This window comes from Frankliniella occidentalis, unplaced genomic scaffold, assembly GCF_000697945.3.
Source record: "Frankliniella occidentalis isolate FOCC.00 unplaced genomic scaffold, Focc_3.1 Scaffold212, whole genome shotgun sequence".
NCBI lineage: Eukaryota > Metazoa > Arthropoda > Insecta > Thysanoptera > Thripidae > Frankliniella > Frankliniella occidentalis.
Genome location: NW_026267338.1, coordinates 567,874 through 581,615, shown reverse-complemented (window position 1 = coordinate 581,615; position 13,742 = coordinate 567,874). Strand labels below are relative to the sequence as shown.

General features: G+C 56.1%; 2 protein-coding genes across 8 annotated transcripts in view; one reads left to right on the top strand and one right to left on the bottom strand.

The window, feature by feature from the left end:
* The first annotated feature begins 3,842 nt into the window (after window positions 1-3,842).
* LOC113211391 (dual specificity protein phosphatase 18-like) lies at window positions 3,843-7,547 on the top strand. Its single transcript, XM_026429756.2, has 3 exons — window positions 3,843-4,461; window positions 5,037-5,307; window positions 5,976-7,547. The coding sequence occupies exons 1-3, from the start codon at window positions 4,307-4,309 to the stop codon at window positions 6,306-6,308; spliced, it is 759 nt and encodes a 252-aa protein (XP_026285541.1). The 5' UTR covers window positions 3,843-4,306; the 3' UTR covers window positions 6,309-7,547.
* A 444-nt stretch (window positions 7,548-7,991) lies between these two features.
* Window positions 7,992-13,742, bottom strand: part of LOC113211396 (cholinesterase 1-like) — a 16,763-nt gene continuing 11,012 nt past the window's right edge. For all 7 annotated transcript variants that reach the window (XM_052272586.1, XM_052272587.1, XM_052272581.1 and 4 more), the window contains 8 exons: window positions 12,345-12,440; window positions 12,125-12,247; window positions 10,572-10,731; window positions 9,943-10,491; window positions 9,568-9,773; window positions 9,320-9,467; window positions 9,090-9,225; window positions 7,992-8,972 (listed from right to left, as the gene is read on the bottom strand). In XM_052272586.1, the coding sequence (XP_052128546.1) occupies window positions 8,786-8,972; window positions 9,090-9,225; window positions 9,320-9,467; window positions 9,568-9,773; window positions 9,943-10,491; window positions 10,572-10,731; window positions 12,125-12,247; window positions 12,345-12,440 (1,605 nt within the window). In that variant the 3' untranslated portion in view covers window positions 7,992-8,785. The remainder of the gene's footprint in view (window positions 8,973-9,089; window positions 9,226-9,319; window positions 9,468-9,567; window positions 9,774-9,942; window positions 10,492-10,571; window positions 10,732-12,124; window positions 12,248-12,344; window positions 12,441-13,742) is intronic.

Here is a 13,742-nt window from a genome sequence, read left to right as displayed (position 1 = left end):
CAAAGCGCATGACGTCACCCAGATGTATAAGGGGCGCGAGAAGTCGCCGGCCCGCCCGCCGCCCGCCGCCCGCCGCCCGTTCCCACCAACAATACCCAACAATACTGAGCCACGGATGCCGGCCGGCCTGCCTGCTGCCCCCTATCTCTTCCTCTATGCCATGCGGCTAGTCCGTTGAATTGCAAGAAAGGAATTGCTAAAAGTAACAAACAGCCATAAACAATTAACAGCAAAATATGAGAGAAAATTAGTGCAAAGACATATCCTTAAATTTGTATCATCTGCTTTCACGATACGTCCCTCGACGTAGCTTTTTTATCCATAAAGGTGCAATAGATGCCACGAACACCCAAGCGCCCTGGCCTTTCGCTTTATAGTGAAGAGATCAAGGAGGGCAGGAGGACATTTTGCGCCTTCCGGTAGAGACAGACTTGCAGACCTTCTACAAAGAAAACAAGTCCAGGAGGTTGGAGAAGGTTCCCGTTTGGCGCCGGCCTCTAGTCTTACCCCGCCGCGGCGCACAACAGCCACCCCTTGTGTGGTCCTGCCCCCCAGTCTAGTTGGATCGTGCCCCCAGGACGCTTGCTTGCACCTCAGGCTCGCAGCCCCACGCCGCGCTGCCGCGCTCTACTCACACAGCCGTCGCGGTACGCTGAGGTGCTTGGCAGGACCTGCGGCGTCGCTCCTGCTCTCTCCCTCCCGTCACTTCTCTCTCCGTCCCGCTCAGGCCGCGCGATCAATGAGAGGGACAAAGAAAGACAAGACGCAGCCGGGGGCGGCGCGGCGGTAGAGAGAGGCAGCTGGCCGGATGTTCACGTACCGACCGCCTGCCGCCGCCGCGGGGGGCAAGATCGTCATCATAGAATGTCGGTCACGACTTTGCGGGGACGTTTTGCAACATTTCGCCCCCCAGTTTCCTCAATTAGAGAAGAGGTCCCTCGCTGAAAAATAACATTCCACATGACATAACGACGAATACAAAAGCACGAATGATTGTTGAAATTCCCGTCGGAATGCTGTCTCTCGTTGTCGGCCTACTTGAGCAGAGGTGCATGGAGCATTAACTAGCTGTAGTTTGCTTGTGGTTCCTTGCCTGCCAGTAGTGCTCTCGCGCCGCCCTCGACCCGTGGCACCCCCACCGCCGCACCCCGCGTGACCAGCCCGCAGCCCCGCATTCCAAGGAGTCGAGCCAAAACTGGGCTAGAGAGAGAGTGGTCCGTTATTTTATTGTATTCGCCATGGCCTGGCAGGGGAGCAGGCGGCGCCTGTGGCGTACCTGTGGCGGTAAACAGCCCCGCCTCACCTCACCCCATCGCGATCCACCCCCACCCCGCCCCGCCCCGCCCCGCCACAGCTCCTACCGTCCGAAATAACCAGGTAGCGCGCGGAGGTGTAATTTCCGCGTATGATTCGCACGGCATCCCCCGCGGCACGCTCGGCCCTGCCGCCGCTCAGTGCACCACCCCCTCTCCCGCGACAGACCACACAGGTGCTTGTGCAGGGGAGGGAGGAAAGGGGTGGTGGTGGTGGTGGTGGTGGTAGTGGCGGCGGTGCTCGTGCTTTTCATGCACCATTTGCCAGCAATTCGTTCATCTGCAAGTAGCATCTGCCCAAGAGATCTGCCGGTATGTGGCTGCTGCTCTGCTCTCGCGATAACGCTGGCGGACGGACGTCAGTCGTCGCCGCACGTCGTCGGCCCCCCGGGGCGCGCGCGGGGATCATACAGACAGACAGGTAAGTATTCCACATTTATGCCAAGCCGCGCGGCAGCCAGGCGGAAAGGAATAAAAATATGCTCGAGAAAATCCGCTCAGTCAGCACCGCGTCTTTTATACACCTCACCTGCGCACGCTGAGTGAGGCGGGCGACAGTGATGCAACAAGTCCACCTCGAAATACGGCGGACTTGCACAGCACACCCCCCTCCGCCAGCACACCACGTGAGTGCGGCGCGGGGGAAGCGTTGGGAAATATAGAGAGAACAACGCGACAGTAAGTGATGTGCCGCCGCCCCGGGGGCTTCACTCATCGTTCTAATTTCTGAGCCCGTTCCAAAATGTTCCACGACGCGCTCGTTACAAAACAGGTGGTGCTCCCGCGCCCGCCTCCCCGGCGGAGGGGCGCTGCGGCGAGCGCCAGAGACAACGAGAGTGACTCATCACACACACACACTTCGCGCCTCGTTCACGTCGATCGCAGCTTCCGAACAAAACGGTTCGGCCGCCCGCCGGGCCAGGCAGCGGGCAGGGTGCCGTCGGTACACCGTGGTGGCTGCTGCTCTGAGAACCGTTTGATTAACCGCGCGGAACATCGGACGTCAGCTTCGATACACCGCCGCATTTCTAAGCAGGCCGGTGGGGCGTGATGCCCATCTGATAGCGCCCCCAACCGCGCCACCCCCACCCCCCGTCAAACGCGCGCCGACTCCCGCCCCCTCCCCTCAACCCAGCCTCCCTCAAAGCCCCTCTCCTGTGTCTTTCTACCCCGTGCGTCCACGGAGTACCTCCATCTAATTAAATAATATGTCTTCTCCCTAACTAATTACTACATGCTTCAATAATAACTTGTTTCAGATTTATTCAATTTTTTGAGTTGTGTTTTGAAAAAATGTGCTCTCTCCCACGGTGCGCCTCTTGGTCCTTGCAACTGTATGACTTTCGCCGACTCTCTTCTTGTTCTTTACTTTCGGTTAAGGGCGACATACGCGGCTGTGAGTGGCTCGCATGTTCGGCCCGGGCCACGCCTTGCGGCCTGATCAAAGACGATACTAAATCATAAACGAATTTAAATTGAGCGGTAAATAACTCAAGTCGGACCCCGCGTGCGCAGAGCGGTCGCTGCGCTGGGACAACTCGAGGTGACGGGCGCGGTCCAGGGGGCGGGGGCGCGCGGGGGCGGCTGCGGGAGTGACGCGCTCGCCAGGTGTGCACCCGATTGGTCACGTGACAGAGTCGATACATCGCGGAAGATATGAGCATATGAGCTTAATATAGTCGCGTTTTTATCGCAATTACTGATCAGTGTTTTGTTGTTCGTGGACCGTTGTTTCTCAGCACACGAAAACAGATGATCAACCCTGATCGGTTGGATAAGCTAAGTTCGATGGCTGACAATCGCAGATGCAACAGAAGTAGTTGATCGTCACGACCGGATCAGACACTACTTGTACAACGAGAACAAACCACACCGCGACTGCCCCGCAGCCGCACGTAAATAATGCTCGCAGATTTAATATCTGCGGGAGCTGTAAGTCATGTGTACGCGTCGGCCGCCTGTCGTCGCCGCTGTCGTGCGCGCGCCGTGACACCACCCGTCTTGCACCGGACACCGCGCACCGCGCGCCCCGTCCCACGAAACAAGCGCAAATTGCAGCCGACTCTGATATACGCAGTTGATTCGCGAGAAAATACGACGAACTAATGAATTCACACTCTGTTTTGATTGGGTTGGTCGGTATGATAAATCCTGCTCGCCGGCGGCGGGTGACCTCGCGGACCGGTGAGGGCGGGCAGGGGGTTCAGAGACACTTTACGGGCGGGGGTCACTTTGCACCCCCTGCCTCACGTCGCCTTCACTGTGCGTCCTCGGGGAGCTCATCGTCGGCACCCCATCGGTGTGTCGGGGGAGGGACGGCGTGTGGCGCCCTGTGTCTGTCAGAGCTCACGTAACTCGTTGGGGGGAGAGAGAGAGAGAAAGGGGAGAGCGACGGAGAGACAGAGAGAGGGAGAGAGAGAGAGAGAGAGGGAGGGGCGGGAAGGAGAGAGCGACAGAGAGGGAGAGAGAGAGAGGGAGGAGGAGGCGGTGGCAGGGGGAGGTCAGGTATGCGTCGTGGAAAGAGAACTCAAGGAATGCAAGGTTGGGCGGCTGGTCTGGGGGACGCCAGCATCCCCACCCCTCCCCCTCTCCCAACCACACCCTCGCCTCGGGGGGCCACGGGCGCCGCGGCGCGGTCTCGGCGCCACGCGCCCCTCGCAGCGTCAGTCCAAAACACAGCGGGCTGCGAGTCGGACGCGAGGCGAGCACAGCGGAGAGCAGCAGGCTGCGAGTCTCCTCACGCGCGAGCACCGAGCCCCCTCCGTCCTGCAAGAGCGAGTTGCGCTGCGAGCACTGGAGAGCATATCAGCTCCACGACGAGGCACCGTGATCCGGCCACCTGCCGGCCCTCATCGTAGAGCCATCTGAGGCCCGTTTGAGTGTCTGTCGGTGGAGAACCGAGGCGGCGACCTGCGGCCCATCCGAAGGGAACGCAGCTGGTGCTGACGCAGTGACTGTGCGTAGCGCTCCAGCGCTCCCAGCCAAGCACCACCATGAAGATCGTGAACGCGGGCAGCGCGGTGGTCGCGGCCGCTACGGCCGCGGACGACTTCCACGCCCAGAAGGGCATCAGCCTGAGCGACCTGTGCGCCACCCTCGGCGACATCTGCAAGGACATCTCGAGACAGGAAGGCGTCGAGTGTAAGAGGTGAGTGGGAATGTAAACCTTAATCGCCGTCGCCTTTCCAGCTAAACCTAAAGACAGTGGTTCAGGGGTCGCAGGCTGCACAGCTGAATAATGACGGTGCAATGAGAACCCAAGGTTTAGGGCTCTCACAGTGACCGCGTTTCCCAGAGTCCAATGACTGGCAAATCGTGTCAATTTGATGGCGTCTATTTGACGCGAGGCTATGGAATGCGCTCGGTGTGCGGTGTGGCCCGGGCCCGCGGGGGGCTGTGCTGGGGCTGCTGGGCTGGGCCGCATTCCGCTGGCGCCCCGCCAGGGTAAACGGCGGGACACGCACGCACGCCCGTGCGCGCCCCGCTAGAGCCCCGCGACCCTCCTTAACCCACTCGTGTTCCATTCAGCGCCCCCCATCTTACCAGTCTCTCCCGAAATTTTTAAAGGAAGGGGGGGGGGGATATTCCAGAAAAGGTGCCCTCGCTCATGCGGGAATGCTACTTGGTGATGTGCGCGTTCAAAACATTGGACCACTTTCTGACAAGTCGAGCGACCCATGATGGCTGGGAGCTGACGAAGCTGTTCTGCTCGTCCGTTTGCAGGCCGCTGCCCGTGGTGGCCGCGCCGCTGGTCGGCGTGGCGGTGGCGCCCGGGGTGTGCGAGGTGCTCCCGCACCTGCTGCTCGGCAGCGCGGCCGCGCTCCGCCCCGGCCTGCTGGCCAGCCTGGGCGTCACGTGCGTCATCAACTGCGCCTCCGAGCTGCCCAACACGCCCGTGCCGGAGAACGTGGCCTACCTGCGGGTGCCCCTCGTCGACCACCCGAGCGCCGCCCTCCACCAGCACCTCGACACCGTCGCCGACGCCATCGAGGAGGTACGTGTGTATGAGTAACGTCAGAGCAGCAGCAAGTTCGAAGCCCGAGCGCGGGGCAGGCCGCACTTTGGCACAAGGCTGGCAGCTCTGCAGTTGCACCTGACCTCCGCGTCGAGGAAGAGATGCTATTTGTCTAATGGTCCCGCGCGCGCGCGGCTATTTTGGGTCGGAATGTTTTTTCTTTTTTATTTTCCCTCTTGTCGGATTAGGGGGATGTTTACATGGTCCGGCCGAGTCAGGCACGTGTTTGGTACAGTCCCAACCCAGACTCAGCTGTCATAAGGGGGCATCTTTATCGGCGAGGATGTGGAGTGGGGGGTACGGGTGGGAGACGGGTGCATAAGAAATCACCACCCCTTTCCCCGGGTGGGTACGTTTGTAACGTGGCAGAAACATGGCGTTTTGCAAACGGGACGACAGTCATACTGCCTGCCTGCCGTGATGCAGACAGGCGCCGCCGGCAAGCCGTCGTCGGCCTGACCTGGGTGGGGTTGGGGAGAGAACGGCCGGACCTACCCGCGAGCCCTCCCTGTGTGACAGCCAAATTACCTAGATTGTGCCAGTAGCTAGACGCGGTGGGGTGCTTAAGCCCCGCTAAGTGCCAGGCCGGGCTAAGTTTCCGAGGCCTTTCCGATGTGTCTGACTCGTAACTTGTCTGCTCTGTACAGGTGCGGCTGCAGGGTGGGCGCACGCTCGTGCACTGCGTGGCCGGGGTGTCGCGCTCCGCCGCGCTCGTGCTCGGCTACCTGGTCAAGCACCGCGCCACGCCGCTGGCCGACGCCTTCGCCCTGGTGCGCGCCGCGCGCCCCTGCGTCCGGCCCAACTCGGGCTTCTTTCGGCAGCTCATCGACTGGGAGCAGCGCCACCTGGGCGAGCGCAGCGTGAGCATGGTGCACCACCCCGCGCTCAGCGCGCCCATCCCCGACGTGTACGAGGCCGACTACCGCAACACGTTCCAGTTCATCAACAAGTACAGCAACAGGACGTTGTGCGGCCGCTGAGAGTCCTCCGTGCCGGGGGCATGGGCCGGTGGGCTGAGGCGGCTAGTAGCCGCCACAGCCTTTTCCCGCCTTCCCGACTCAGGGGGAATGACTACTGCGGTTGGTGTTGGTCGAAAAACGCTTCATGAGTGTTGTGATCTCAATGACCACCCTCAAGTGTAGTAGGACAGAACTGTGCCGAGCGCATTGCGACTGAGAAGGAGAGTCAGATAGATCTCTCTGTTTCCACTAGTTTAAGAACATAACGTTCATTCGTTTAATTAATTTATGAATGTGTGCATCATCTAGTCATTTCCATCCGTAAATGCATTTGCATGTGAACTCATTCGTTCGTTAACATCAGGCACAACCCCCAGTCTTCTAGCCCAGCCGATTTAATTTGTGCTCTATGCGCCCTCATTATCGGCTTCACCTCGCAATCATCAGCAAGTTAGTAGCTCTTGAAGTTCTATATTTCCCCCACATTCAGTCATTTTCATTCATTCGATATTTACTCTCATTCATTTCATGTAATTTATTAAGTTCATTCATTCGCATTCTTTTTCATTCATCTTCATTCTTTTTCATCCATCTGCATTCTTTTTCATTCATTGTTGTTCTATTTCATCCATCTGCATTCTTTATCATTCATCTGCATTCTTCTATTACTTCATTTGCATTCATTTTTATTCATTTTCATTCATTTTCATTTTCATTCATTTTCATTCTTTTCCATACATTGCCGCCCTTTTATTCGTATTCATCCATTTTCATTACGTTTTAGTCAGATTCATTCATTTTCATTCATGTCGATTCATGTTAATTAAGTGTTATTCATCTTAATGTAGTGGCATTCATCTTTCATACCGTTTCTTTTTATTTTAGTCCATGTTCATTCATTTTCATCCAGTTCCCTTTGTTTTCATGCAATTTCACGTTTTTCATCATTTTACCAAATTTGGCTCAGCAATTAATTGCCATCTACCATCTGTCATCAATGTTTATCATTAATCATTTTATTCAGAACTTTATGACTATATCAATCATTGTCATTTTAAAGTCTTATCATACTCAACGGCATTCAAATTTTATATCACTCTATCATTGTAATATTAATTCTCAAGAGTTCGCCTTCACACTGTTGCCTGCAGCGACTTTCTCTTGTTATGTGATTCACTTATTGATATACCATTGTATTCTATTTCTAAGCATAATCTCTTTTGTACGCGTGTAATACATATATATTTCTTGACTACAAAATATGTCTGATATAAAATATGCCCCCCCCCCTTCTCCTCCGCGAAAAGTCAACACACAAAAATAATAACTTTAATCTGGTTATTCTCACCTTCTGCAAATCCCAACACCAAAATAACTTGTTTACATACCTGGGGTCGGGGAAAGCAGTGTGGAGGGGCAGGGCGGCATTATGAATTGGCTTTCCTGTTGAACCTACCCGACCGGTTAAATATAACTTTACCTGCGTGTCCCCGGCTTGGCATGTGTGGGTGCAAGTGATGCGCGGGTGGGGTGGGATGGGGTGGACAGGGGCAGGGCATGACTAGAAGAGGGCGAGAGAGCGAGACGCACATTTGCGCTGTGGGACGGATCGGAAGCAAAACAGCCAGCGGCTCGCACCTCGCACCTCGCACCTCGCAGTCTCACTGAACCGACAATCGGACAATCTAAATAAAAGACGCAACATTTCGCAACATATATTTTAATGAATAATAACGGCAAACCGTTTTTGTGGCAATATTTACAAAGCGCAAAACTTGTACAAATCTACAAAAATGTTTACAAAAATATAACGGGTTCAGGTGATTTGGTCAAAATGTGCATTGAGTTTATGTGGGAACGCACACAGTGTGGTGTCGCGGGAAATATTTCTCAGCCACACTTAACAAATTTCATGCTTCTTCTGAACAGCAAAATTTATGAGCAAAAAAGGGATCCAGAATGGTCATTATAGTATGATCAGTCTTGTCTTTAAAATCTCTAGTTTTTCAGCGGTCACAGCCTTTGCGAGCAAACACTCACTTAGTCTTTTCTCTTGATACGTCAGTCCCTCGCCGTCCAGTGTTCTCGTCAGCATCAACAATGGTGGCCTTGGGGTCCAGCCCCAGGCACTAGGCGGGCTCGGTAACCGGCCCGGAGCCCTCCCCATCGCCGGCCGGCGCCGCGGCGCCTGACGCCAGGAATGCCCGGCCGTACGCCTTGAACTGGCTGGCCGAGCAGGCAGCCTTGTCCGCCCAGGATCGGAGTCTCGACGACGCCGACGTGGGCAGCAGCGCGGCGCCCTCCGTCACCAGCGCGTCGACCTTGTCCAGGCCCTGCTTCAGCCTGTCGCTCAGCGCCGCGCCCAGCGTCGACGCCACGTCCGGGAGTCTCTGCAGCAGGCTGGGGCGTCTCGCACCCTCCGGCTCGTCGGCGTCCGGGGGGACTTCCCCGGCCACCAGCGTCGCCGACCCGCCCGAGCCGGACGAGCCGAGCTGTCGCTAGGAGAGGATTGTGCGGCCCAAGTACCTGCGGTACAGCCCGTCCCAGAAGTGCATGCGCTCCGAGGGCGGGTCGTGTCGCATGCGGAGCGACTCGCCAATGTCCAGGTAGTCCATTCTGGCGGTGTCCGGCTGCCAGGACGGCGACCACGTCACGCCGACGTCTGACTCGCTCGGCGTGGGGTTGCTGCAGAGAAGAAGTAGGGTGGTATAGTTGCACTGAGTACAACTGCACAGAGCTTCGGCTGCGCGACATAGGGAGATTTAAGTCTAAATTAGGATTTGAGTATAAAATAGAACTTACCCAGTTTTGACGAAGTTGGTGAACATTTTGATCATTCTGTTCCGGAAGATGAGATCAGGGTTCTCAGGTCCAAGGGGTATTTCTGGTAGGAGTGTGACTCGGAAAATATAGCCAAGTTCGTCGCCATGTGACATGCCTTAAGAATGCAAGGAAAGTTATGAAATCATTAATACATAAAACTTTAGCACATGTCTCTAGTGAGTTTCTTTCCATAATTGTTGGATAATGACCTGGAATCTTAAGCTTTAAGAGACGTTTGAAGAAACCAAGCTTTCCTTCGTATGAAAGGTAATACACATATACAGGTGTTTTCTCATTGGCCGCATGTAGTCGCGTGCAAACATACAGGGAATTGATGAAGCACAAATCTCCGAAGAGCTAAAAAGTAAACAGAGATCAGAGGCTTCAATTACTTCTTGTCGATCACAAGCAACGATCATTATAAATTAAGCTTTAATGACACAACAGGTGGACCTACGTCAAGGAACTGCGGCATTGTCTCCTTAGTCAGTGTCTTTTCGCCGAAGTAGAACTCCATGATCTCCTTGTGGCACTCGGCGCGCTTCTCCGGGGTCAGGGACGAGTGCATCTCGTCCGTCAGGAACATTTCGTTCGCCAGCCGACTTCTCAGCGTGGCAATCTCTGACGCGGATGTTGGGTTCTGCCTTCCTGTGGTGGGGTTCCCTGTAGGTAGACAGAATACACTTTTGAAGTCAATCCGTTTTATTCCCAGCCCAGAGTGGCACGGGTGGCCTAGGGCCTCCTGGCGCTGGCGCGGGCTGGCAGCCAGTCCGGCCAGGGTGGCGGCTGGGCTGCCTGCTCGCACGGCGCGGCGCGCTGTCAGCAGACTCACCCACTAGCCAGAGGCCGCCCTCCCTGTTGTTGACGCCGATGATGATGGGAACGTCGGCCTGGCGGCCCTCCCGGAGGATGTCCTCGGGCTCCTCGGTGAGGAAGGCGTCCTTGCCCGGTGGCTCGACGACGGGCAAGAAGACCAGCTCGTGCCCGATGAACCGGGCGTCAATGTTCATCTTGATGACGCCCGAAATAAGCCGGTCGGCGCTCTCCTTCCGCAGGGCGGCCACGACCTCGTCGGGCTCCGAGGCCTCGATGCCCAGGGTCTTGGCCAGCTCGCGGGCCGTGCCGAGGCCCTTGTTGCTCATGGCCCACTCGTGCAGCGCCGAGCCCGAGCCGATGATGGCGGCGTGGAAGAGGCCCCTGGACAGCGGCGACAGCGTGTGCAGGTGCGCCGCCACGGCGCCGGCGCTCTCGCCGTACACGCACACGCGGCCGGGGTCGCCGCCGAACACGGCGATGTTGTCGCGCACCCAGCGCAGCGCCATGACCTGGTCCTTCATGCCGGCGTTGCCCGGCGCCTCCTCCGTTCCCACCGACAGGAAGCCTGGGAGCAGCGGGGCCAGTTAGTGTGCGCACAAAAGGGAGAGAGAGCGAGGGAGCGCGGGCAGGAGGCGAGGCACCTACCGAACGGCCCAAGCCGGTAGTTGATGGACACGACCACGATGCCCTGGTCCACGAAGTAGTCCGGGCCGAAGATGTCGCTGTCGCCATCGCCGACGAGGAAGCCGCCGCCGTGGATCCAGAAGAGCACCGGCCTCAGGGGGGCGGACTCGCCGCGCGGCAGCTGCGGGGCACAGAGGAGAGGGGGACGGGGGGATTAAGGTGGGGATCACACAGAGTCCAGTTTAGTAGTGGCGAGCGTCGTGTTGACACGAGAGTCCTCGAGGACCACCACTCACTCCACTTCACTTCACTTCACCTTTGTGTCGCTCGCACTCGAGCTTATTGTGTCTGCGATACCGCCGGTCCGAAAATAATCATTACGAGAGGTGGTCGCGGAGAGGAAGCAGAGCGTGCGATACGAGGCCACTCGTCATAAAGCCCGCACGCCAGGTCCAAAGGTACGACTCGCGCCGGCACTTCCCCTTTGCTCCATGAGTGGTGGCGTGATGCCGGTGGGGTGACACCACGGGACACACAGGTGCGGCGACGCAACAGGACCTTTCCTGCGTTATCAAGGTGGCGTGATCGGGCTAGATCACACACCGAGGGTCCGCAGCCCCTCTCGCTATCACCCCCTCCCCCTTTTTTTCCCCCAAGGACTCCCACCCACTACTGTTGCGGGGTGCGGCGGAGCGGTAGCAGCAGTGCGCTATGCGCACCTGCGGTACCCGCCCGGTGTCGCTGGTAAACATGAAGTCCAACGTCCGACCTCTGGCCGCAGGGGCTCCGCAGGATCTGCAGGTCCAGGAGCCCGCGGCCGCGGCCGCGCGCCTTCCTTTCGCGGTTACGTGTACTGCCTCGTACTGCCCAATTAACCTAGGCGCTCTTTTAAGACTTGTGAAATGACCGCATGATAAGCCGTAATCATGCCCCTCGTAAAAAAAATATTGCTCGATCGACATTGGTCGATTTCGTGTTTCGCGTTCCAGGTCGTTTGACAACCTAATATCTGTATGCATGTGGAATACATTTCGGATTGCAAGTAAACAACTTCCTTGTTGTGGCTGAATGCTTTATTTCTGAAATGATACCAGCTCTATTTTTTTTTAACTGGCCGTAACGTGCGCTACCAACATCCTCAGTCAGCGCGTGACGGCGTTGAGCGCCTGTGGGGGTCAGGGTAGGCCGGCCAGCACTACACGCGTGCGTTGTGCCACGACGGATTGCATACCTATCAGGCGCTCGTGAAGGCAAGCGGATCGTCTGAATCGTTTCCATGCCCTTACGCTCCGTAATAACGCAGGCAAACCCCTGCGTTCCGGAAATGAAACCGAGGCTATTTAGTGTCGCTAGAGGTGGTGGCGGTCCCCGACCCGACGATCCCCGCGAGGTGCAACGCGCCGACAATGAGCTGCGCGTGCAGCGGGCGCATGACGCGGGGGAGACGCAAAGTGGGATGTGAAAACCGGTCGTTTGACTCGGCAGGTCAGGTCGAGAGTGGCTCGACCACGGGCCGGCGACGGGCACCGGCACCGGCGGCAGGCCGGGCGCTAGGCGTACGAAGGTTCGCTTACCTCTGGCGAGTACACGTTCAGGTACAGGCAGTCCTCACTCTGGCGGAACATCTTGCCGACGCGACGCAGGAGCGTCGGCATGGTGGCCATGAAGGCCGAAACGTCCTTGAAGGACCACGATCTCTGCAAAGCGCACGTTTGCGTTTTCATTTAGACGTGGATTAAAGTACAGGCTACTCTTTTTTGCACTACTTTTTTTCTCCTTTCTTCTTTTTCTTACCGGCTGGACTTTGACCTTGACCATGGGCTGCGTGCAGTAGCTGCCCTCCTGGCCTGCGTCGCGTACGTCCAGCCATGGTTCTGGAGGCTGGGGAGCCTGGAAGCACATGAGAAACACATTTGTGAGGAGCCTGTTGACCCGACGACACCCGACTCCCAGAGAGTGAAATAGTGCGTTTATCCGGCATATGCTAAGCTACTTTTGACACTTCTGTGAACCACCATAACCACAAAATTTTCGAAGTTGTCCAAATGAAAAAGTACTATTTTTTCCAACAAGATTCACATGTCACCCTCATTTAGTAAGCACTCATACTGGAGCTGCGGCAAATCGAAGTCCTTTGAAGAAAGTCGGGAGATATTATTTTATTTCTGCTATCTCCAGATTTGAAGAATCGATGAGCTATAACGGCTGTGACAAAATTTAACTACAGGGACCATATCCCCTCGAGAGGATTCCTTCCGCCCACGTGACCACCGGAAATAGCGCACTGGTGTCGTTACCATATCCCCCCCCCCTCTCCACCACGCCCTGAACTTTGTCCTACGGGCAGGCATTAGCGTCACTCCCCGGCCCGCCCTGGTTCTATGCCGGGCCGCGACGGAATGGATACAATTTTGACCCCGTTTTGAGAAAGATACCCGCATAATCAAACGAATTAGGAGGGGGGAGGAGGGGGGTGCGCCGTCCCCCCAATCTACGCGACTTAATAAGGCCGCGAGCGGGGCGATGTGTCGCCGGGGCGAGGTCGATGCGAACAGTAATCGTGCACATCGTCTAGACGATATACTCGCGGTTCACACCCGAGACCGGTTGCACAATAAACGCCCACGCGGCAAGATACGTAAAGACGAAACACACAGAAATAACGTGTGGCTTGAGCTTGAAACGGCTTGAACGAGCAGTGTAATGGCTCACCACAAGTCGCAAAACCAGAGGAGGACGCGGGGGAAAAAAATAGAAGAAAAACTATTCGGTTAAAATAATCTCAGGAGAACATCCAACTTAAAAAAAAAACGTTAACAATTCTTGTTAACCATAAACGGACCCTTAGTAAAGAAAATTTTCTATTTTATAGTTTCGAGCAATATTTTTTTAATATAGAAGTTTGCGCCGCGTCATAGCGCCCTCTCACTTGTACAATTTGCTTTTGGACGCCATGTAGGCATTTCCTGCCTGCTCGCTGCATTGTTCTTGTTCTTGATGTGTCTCTTTGCGTGATATTTTTTTGAATTAGCCTATTATTACTTTTATAATTGAACACAATTTTTGGCATGAGCGCTGGGCCGCGCGCGCGGCGACTACTCAGAGAGCAAGGCGTAACGTAAGACGTAACGTAAGACGTAACGTAAGACGTAACGTAAGACGTAACGTAAGACGTAACGTAAGACGTAACGT

Excerpts from the sequence above, each read along its gene's own strand:
- LOC113211391 (XM_026429756.2), top strand. The coding sequence starts at position 4,307 with ATGAAGATCGTGAACGCGGGCAGCGCGGTGGTCGCGGCCGCTACGGCC. Across the intron at positions 4,462-5,036 it reads GAAGGCGTCGAGTGTAAGAG|GCCGCTGCCCGTGGTGGCCG; the intron begins GTGAGTGGGAAT and ends GTCCGTTTGCAG. Across the intron at positions 5,308-5,975 it reads TCGCCGACGCCATCGAGGAG|GTGCGGCTGCAGGGTGGGCG; the intron begins GTACGTGTGTAT and ends TGCTCTGTACAG.